At 48.9% G+C, this 8558-nt stretch overlaps 1 protein-coding gene across 1 annotated transcript in view; it reads left to right on the forward strand.

Annotated features, from left to right (window-relative positions):
• The first annotated feature begins 304 nt into the window (after positions 1–304).
• Positions 305–8558, forward strand: part of CABP5 (calcium binding protein 5) — a 12595-nt gene continuing 4341 nt past the window's right edge. Inside the window, exons 1-5 of the mRNA XM_042781233.1 lie at positions 305–367; positions 3596–3626; positions 5185–5328; positions 6402–6511; positions 7644–7791. Of these exons, the coding sequence (XP_042637167.1) occupies positions 305–367; positions 3596–3626; positions 5185–5328; positions 6402–6511; positions 7644–7791 (496 nt within the window). The remainder of the gene's footprint in view (positions 368–3595; positions 3627–5184; positions 5329–6401; positions 6512–7643; positions 7792–8558) is intronic.

Below are 8558 nucleotides of genomic sequence, written 5' to 3' on the forward strand. Positions count from 1 at the left end.
TCCGCCCTCTGCTGTAATCCTCGTTTTGGGGATGATCTTTCTAATCTGTTTTGTGGCTAAAAGGTCAGAGCCTGAGAGAGTCTCACTCGAGCCAGATGGGGAGGCAGGAACAGCTCTGACCAACCCCTAACGTGAAGAGAGCCTTCCACCCCAGCTGTTACAGCTGTGAGACACAGCGACTGACTGGGACCACAGACCCAGGACGAGTTGGCAGGAGTGATAAATAAGATAAGGACGCCAAGGGGACAGGAAGAAGGGGTCTTCCGACTGACTGATGCCTGGCGATCTCCGCCCTGCCCCCTCCATGCAATTTCCCATGGGCCCCGCCTGCATCTTCCTGAGAAAAGGGATTGCTGAAAAACAGCGGGTGAGGCGGGGATGGTGGGGGAAGCCGCGGGGCAGGGCAAAAAGAGCTGAGACTTGGGCGCGTGGCGGGGGAGGGAAGGACAGCTGATTCTCGGTGGGTGCAATGGCGGAAGGGGAGCAGATGGAAAAAGCATGAATGCAGACCCACAACCACAACCAAACCCTCTTCTGTTGAGTCAATTCCGACTCCTAGCAACCCTGAAGGACTGGGCAGGACTGCCCGATAGGTTTCCAAGGCTGCCACTGTTACAAAAACAGACTGCCTCACCGTTCTCCCATGTAGTGGCAGGTTGGTTTGAACTACCGACCTCCTGGTTAGCAGCTAAACGCTGTAGCCACCGTGCCACCAGAGCTCCTTATGATCAGAGAAGGTAGTTTGAATCCCAGAGAGCAGGGTGGGCATTAAGGGCCTGAGGAAATGCATGAGGGTGAACTGAGGGGCAGAAAGAGGTGAGGAAGGGGGAGAAAGATGAAACAGGAGGTTGAATCGATCGAGTTGGGATGATGTTGTTGTTGGCGACGACCACCCTTCTTTTCTCTGGACGTGGATACGGATGGTGAGGGTGGTACCATGGTCATTGTTGTTGTTGTTGTTGTCGTTAGCCACCACTGAGTCGGCCCCAATGCATGGCAGCCCCATGTACAACAGATCAAAGCCCTGCCCCATCCTGCATCCCCACGATTGGCTGGAGGTGGGACCACTGTGACCCACGGGGCTTCCAAGGGGTGACTTTTCAGGAGTCGATCTCCAGGCCTTTCTTCCTCCTCCATCAGCGTCCCAGCAACGCACAAGCCTCCACCGACGGACAGGTGGTGACTGTGCGTGGGGCGTGTTGATTGGAAACTGAACACGGGTCTCCCTGGAAGGCATGGATTCTACCGCTGAGCAGCCCATACCCCGTGACACAGTTAGCAGCTGCCACTAACTAAGGCGTTGCTGCATGTCCAGCCCTGAGCAGAGGGCTCTGCGTCCCTGACTCCGTTTACTCCCCAGGACAAGCCGTGAGGTCGCTGGTATTTTCATTCCTGCTTGACAGGTGAGGAGACCGAGGCTGTGAGTCATGAAGTCTCCCTAAGAGTTGACTTACGGTCACACAATTAGATAGTGAGCCGGTTAGATCTGTGGCTGTGTTCCTTATTGTTAGGCCTTAAGAACAGAAGAGAGGGAGGAACTTGGGGGAAGGGGCTAAGGAGAACAAGGAGATGAGGAAAGGGCTCAAAGGATAAAGGGGAGACAAGCCAGGGCTTAGGAAAATCCCCCAGACGGCCCAGTCCTTCAGGGATGTCCGGGAGTGAGGAGGGGCAGTGATAAAGGAGAAAGTCTCAGAACTTGGTGTTGGGCTTGCTGGCATGGATCATGTGGAATTCCAGCAAACACTGGCCACGGGCAAAGGGCAGCTAACCCTTGGAAGAAAGAACAGAGGCTGGTGGAAAACGTCAGTGGGGTGTGTTGTTGTCATTAGTTGGCGTCGAGTGGATTTTGACTCACGGCACCCCCAGCAGGTGTTTACCCCATGGGTACAGTGGGAAGAATTCTGGCCTGGGACTCAGAACCCCTGAGAGCAAATCCCAGTCCTGAGTTTGGCTTGCTGCAGAATCTTGAGGAACTACTTTAATGTCTCTATACGTGGAGGTTGGGCAATCTACTTCAGTAGTGATACCATTTCAGAAACCAAGAAGGGGTCGCTATGAGTAGGATCCCACTCGACAGCAGTGGGTTTTTTTTTTTTTTTTTTTTTTTTTTTTAATGCGTTGGAGGGAAGGAGCTGAAGGGAAGGTGTTGTAATGGGTAAGGCATTTGGCTGTTAACCAGAAGATTGGTGGGTCAAACCCACCAGCTACTCCACGGGAGGAAGATGAGGCAATCTGCTTCTGTAAAGATTTACAGCCTTGGAAACCCAATGGAGGTTGTTATGAGTCAGAATCCACTTGATGGCAGTGCTTATTTATTTATTTATTTATCTATCTATTTATTTATTTATTTTTGGAGGGAGCTCTGGTGGTGTAGTGCCTAAGCCATTTGACTGCTAACCAGAAGGCTGGCGGTTCAAACCCACCAGCCACTCCTCAGAAGGAAGATTGGGCAATCTACTTCCGTAGTGATACTGCCTCGGAAACCCAAGGAGGGGTCTCTATGAGTCAAGTCAAGTCAATGGCAGTGACTTTGGTTTGGGCTTTGCTTCCAGTGGGTGTGGTTTGGGCTTTGCTCCCATAAAGACTGACAGCCTTGGAGACCCTGTGGTGCAGTTCCACTCTGTCCTCTAGGGGCGCTGTGGGTCAGAATCCCCTCCAGGCACTGGGTTTGGTTTGGGCTTTGCTTCTGTGAAGGTAGGAGCTCTGGTGGTGCAGTGCCTAAGGCACTTGACTGCTAACCAGAAGGCTGGCGGTTCAAACCCACCAGCCACTCCTCAGAAGGAAGGTTGGGCAATCTACTTCCATGGTGATACTGCCTTGGAAACCCAAGGAGGGGTCTCTATGAGTCAAACTGACTGGACGGCAGTGAGGTGGTTTTTTTTTTTTTTTTCTTTTTTGAGGGAGGGGAGAATCTGCCACTTCTGAGCTGTGTGACCTTGGGCAAGTTCCTTAACCTCTCTGTGCCTCTGCTTCCTGATTGGTGAGATGGGAATGATATTTGGATCTACATGAAATAATTGTAGAGTCAGCACTCTGAAGATGTCAACTTCAGTGTGGTTTTAAGTCTCCTTTCTTCACCAGAAAGACAAAGGGATTGGGCTCCATGGCTCTGAGAGCTTTTCTCAGGACAGTTTGATTATTGTCTGTCTGAGAAAGGCAAACCCAAACCAAACCTGTTGCTGTTGAGTTGATTTCAACTCACAGCGCCCCTAGAGGACAGAGTGGAACTGCACCACAGGGTCTCCAAGGCTGTCAGTCTTCATAGAAGCAAAGCCCAAACCACACCCACTGCCGTGGAGTGGATTCTGACCCACAGCGCCCCTAGAGGACAGAGTGGGACTGCACTGCAGGGTTTGTAAGACTGTCACAAGGATGGAAGAGAAGAGATGAGGGAAAGGGGTGGGGAAATGGTGAGAATCCAAGGCATGGAACGGGACTTAGAGGGTGTGAGGAACAAGAAGAGGGGAGCGAGAATGGGAAGAGAGATGGGGACGGGAGGGAGAGCAGCTTGGGAGGATGAGACCTGTTTGAAGAAGCCGGGTGATGGATTTCTGACCCTCTCTCCACGTTCCCTTTCTCTTGAACTTCTCTCCAGGATAGACCCCTGGGACAAGACGAGATCGAAGGTAACACCCTTTCCACCACATGGTCCCACACTGTCACTTGCTTACCTTCCCCTCTGCCCCCTTGTACATTTCAGTGTAAACCCAGTTACATGGAACCTCCCCTTCCATTGAGATCCTGTGGAACACTTTCTCGTGACAGTGTAAGGACCTCCCAAAGCAGTCAGAGGCATCTCCATCCCCAGGTGTCTCAGAGACGCAGGAGGGACACACAGATTTTAGGATGAGTCAAAATTGTTGAGTGTACCTTGGAGCGAACAATCATGGGAGAAAGAAGGGCTGCTTATGCACCAGGAGACAGCTCAGGGGGCAGGAGGGCATGGAGGGATGGACACAGGGAAGAGGTAACTGTTGGAAGTGGGAGGGGAGCTGTTGCATTGTGGGAAATTGTAGTCAATGTCATGAGACAAAGTATATGTGAACTGCTGTATAGAAATTGAATTTGCTCTGCAAATCTTCACCCAAATCACAATAATAATAATAATAAAATTGTTGAGTGTAGTGAACACGGACACCAGGGAGAAATGTACTCCCCCTACAGGCATCTCTCCTAGTCACTGCACTTCTCTTTAATGCACTTCACAGATAGTGCATTATTTTATTTTTTACAAATTGAAGGTTTGTAGCAACCATGCATCAAGCAAGTAGATGGATGACATTTTTCCAATAGTGTGTGCTCATATCCTGTCTCTCTCTGACATTTTGGTAACTCCCACCATATTTCCAACTTTTTCATAAAAGCTCTTGCACACTTAGTAGACTACAGTGTCATCTAAAGATAACTTATATGCACTGGGGAACCACATAATTCGTGGAACTTGCTTTATCGCGATATTTTCTCTATTGTGGCAGTCTGGAACCAAATTCACAATATCTCTAGACTGTGCTGTCAACCATACAAGACCAAATGGGCATCATTTGCCCAAAGACAAAGCTCAGAACATAGGAAGGGGCAGGAAAGAAGGACACATGGAAACAGGAAACCCCGGGAGGAAGTGGGAAGTGCTGTTACATTGAGGGGATTGCAACCAATGTCACGACACAGAATGTATATAAATTGTTGAATGGGAAATGAATTTGTTCTGTAAACTTTCACCCAAACTACAATTAAAAAAAAAAAAAGTTGGATTATCTCTTGGTGGTTTTGAGGTTCTCCATAACTTCTTTCTGGAATCTGAATGCTGTCACTCAGTGGCCTCAAGAGTCAACCTCTTGCTAACATATTTCATACATCACTCTCTTTTGAACTTTTTTTTTTATGTACAGCAAAACCTGTGAAAGCTGGAACCTGTGTAAGGTGAGAACCTGTTAGAGAAGGAAAACTCACTGGGTGTTTATGAAACAGGATTCTCAACAGAGAGTGATAGAAACACCCTGTCAAAGATGGGGAAGTGCTGAGACCTGGAAAAACCAGGCAGTCCATTGAGTGCCAGCTCCACAGGTTCATTGTCTTCTCTTTGAGGTGTCTCTAGCCAGCGCCCCATTGACAGTTTCAAAGGATGCTTCTCTTGTCCATTGATTGTCTTCCAATTGCCCAAAGTTCTTCCGTCTTGACTTTCAGAGCTCCGGGAAGCATTCCTTGAGTTTGACAAAGACCGAGATGGGTTCATCTCTTGTAAGGACCTGGGCAATCTCATGAGGACGATGGGGTACATGCCCACAGAGATGGAACTGATTGAACTGGGCCAGCAAATACGCATGAACTGTGAGGCCAGGGAGTGGGAGGAATGACTGGGGTTTGGGGAGGGCTGAGGGTGGAGTTGGGAGGGATACGGAGGTTGAAAGTTGACTTGAGGATAGGGAGGAGTGTACAAGGTACAGAAAGCCTAGAAAAAAGGGGGTCTGACTAACAGGCAGCAATTGAAGTGGTTAAAGAACGACTTCTAGAACTAGATCTGAATTCAAAGTCCAGTTCTATTATTTTACTAATTATAGTCATTTTGAAGAATGATGTTAACCACCACTCTTGCGTCTCAGTCTCAATAGTTGAGTGAAGATGGTATCTCACCTTACTTCATAGATTAGGGAAAGGAAGGGACAAAGGTGCTAATGCAGGCAAAGACATAGCCTCCAGGAAACATTTATTAAATGTAAGTTATCACCACTAAGATGCATCCATAGAGCACAAGACCGGGCCTTTATCTGATCTTGGAAGTAGAATCAGAGTTGGAGGAGTTGGAGCTACATTGATACATAGTGCTCCAAAACGCACAGATTTTCAGGTGGATGTTGTTGCTATGGTTACATGCTGTGGAATACATTTTGACTCACAGTGACCCCATGTGACCAAGAGAACTTACTCCTTGGGTTTTCTTTTCAAGAGCAGATCCCCAGAGAGATCAAAGCTGAGGGACAGTTGCTGTTGGCTTTGTGTCTGGGTGTGTAACTGAGTAAACAAAGCTGAATTCAAGCACAAGATAGTATTCAAATCTAAACAAGATGTCATATCGGAAAGTGGATTTGGAGCTCATTTTTAATTCCTGTCTCCCTCCCTGTTCCACAGATGAGGGGACAAAGAACTCAACCAATTAAAAGTTCAGCCCAAGCTCACCTGGACAGATTTTTTTTTTTTTTTCCCACCACCATATCATACCCTGTCCATCTCTGCTAGATTAGAGGGACATAGATGCTTGAGTTGGAGGGAGGAGATCAAGGGTAGATCTTAGACACCAGACAAATGGGGGCAGGTCTGTTTCTTGAACATACTTGAGAACAGAGTGAGGTAATGGAGGGCTGACGCCTATGGAGGTTCACTTAACCTGCCTCTCATGTCCTCAGTGGGTGGCCGAGTAGACTTTGATGACTTTGTGGAGCTGATGACCCCCAAACTGCTTGCAGAAACAGCGGGGATGATTGGGGTCCAGGAGATGCGAGACGCCTTCAAGGAGGTGAGTTAAGAGCTTCAGGGTGCTGAATGTAGTTGAGGAACAGTAGAGATCTGATTACTCATTACCAAAGGAGCTCTGGTGGCACAGTGGTTAAAGCATTTGGCTGCTAATGCAAAGGTCAGCAGTTCAAACCCACCAGCTGCTCCACGGGAGAAAGATGAGACGGTCTGCTGCCATAAAAATTACAGCCTTGCAAATCCTCCTAGGCTGTTAGGTGCTGTCAAGGCACTTCCGACTCATAGCAACCCTATGTACAGCAGAGCAAAACACTGCCCGGTCCTGTGCCAGCCCCACAATCCCTGCGGAGCCCATCGTTGCAGCCACTGTGTCAACCCATCTTGTTGAGGGCCTTCCCCTTTTTCATTGACCCTCCACTTTACCAAGCATGATACCCTTCTCCAGGGAATGGTCCCTTCTGACATGACCAAAGTAGGTGAGACGAAGTCTGGCCATTCTCACTTCCAAGAAGCATTCCGGCTGCACTTCCTCCAGGACAGATTTGTTAGTTCTTTTGGCAGTCCGTGGTCCTTTCACCCTTCTTCGCCAGCACCACAACTCAAAAGAATCAACTTTTTTTCAGTCTTCCTTATTCATTGTCCAGCTCTCACATGCATACGAGGTGACTGAAAATACCATGGCTTGTGTCAGGTGCACCTTAGTCTTCAAGGAGACATCTTTGCTCTTCAGCACCTGAAAGAGGTCTTTTGCAGCAGATTTGCCCAGGGCTATATGTCATCTGATATCTTGAAACCCTATGGGGCAGTTCTGCTCTGTCCTCTAGGGGTGCTATGAGTCTGAATCAAGTCCACCACATTGGGTTTGGTTTAGGCTTTACTTCTGTAAAGATTGACAGCCTTGGAAACACTATGAGGCAGTTTGACTCTAGGGGCGCTGTGAGTTGGAGTTGACTCCAGGGCAGTGGGTTTGGTTTGGGCTTTGCCCCTGTAAAGACTGACAGCCTGGGAAAGCTTGTGGGGCAGTTCCACTCTGTCCTCTAGGGGCGCTGCGAGTTGGAGTTGACTCAACAGCACACTACAACAAGTTGGAATTGACTCTATGGCAACCATCCAAACTATATGTATTATTACCAGTCACCATTGTTGCTAATATTGTCCCCTTTGCCCCTATCCAGTTTGATGCCAACGGGGACGGAGAGATCACGCTGGGAGAGTTGCAGCAGGCTATGCAGAGACTTCTGGGAGAGAGACTCACGCCCCGGGAGATCTCCGAGGTGGTCCGGGAGGCCGATGTTAACGGAGACGGCACCGTTGACTTTGAAGGTGATGCTGTATGTGGGCAGCCACTGCTAGGATCCACCTCCAGCTCCCCTGTGGCTCTCCAACCTGCCAACCCTTCTCACTCATCCCCCAGGGTGGCGGTGGTGGGTTTTGGAAGTGTTTGCTCCATCCCTGTGTGGTCCAAACGGTTACCCAAACAGAATGGTTGGTAGCTCAGATCCAGCCAGAGGAAACTCAGAAGAAAGACCTGGAAGATGCTACCAAAAGGTCCCAAATGTGAAAACACTACAGAGCACACGTCTACTCTCACACACGTGGGGTCACCCTGAGTCGGAGTCGACTCCATGGTAACCAGTTTGGTGTTTGGGTTTGATTTGATCCCCTTTCTGCCCATGTCATTCGAAAAAGTTCAGTGTCTCCCACCTGGCCACAGTTAACCAAAAGGTCAGCAGCTCGAACCCACTAGTCAGTCTGTGGGAGAAAGATGGCTCCGACTACTTCTGTAAAGATGTTGTTAGCAGCCCAACGCTTTAACCACAGTACCACCAGGGCTCCTTCAAATGCTGCCCAATCCCACACCATTCCCATGATCAGCCGGGGGTCAGACCCTCATGATTTCTCAGCAGATCTGAGTCTTTCTTTTGAGTTGCCTCTAAGTAGATTTGAACCAGCAACCCTTTGGTTACCAGCTAAGTGTGTTAACTTCTTGTGCCACCAAAGGACTCCACGCACATAGGAAGGGCTCAGGGGAAAGAAAAGAGAAAAAGTTGTCCTCTCGTGAATATGCAGCTCACCAGGGACTTTTCTTT

The sequence above is a fragment of the Orycteropus afer genome, unplaced genomic scaffold (genome assembly GCF_000298275.1).
Source record: "Orycteropus afer afer isolate SDZICR_OR568_19922 unplaced genomic scaffold, OryAfe1.0 scaffold00099, whole genome shotgun sequence".
NCBI lineage: Eukaryota > Metazoa > Chordata > Mammalia > Tubulidentata > Orycteropodidae > Orycteropus > Orycteropus afer.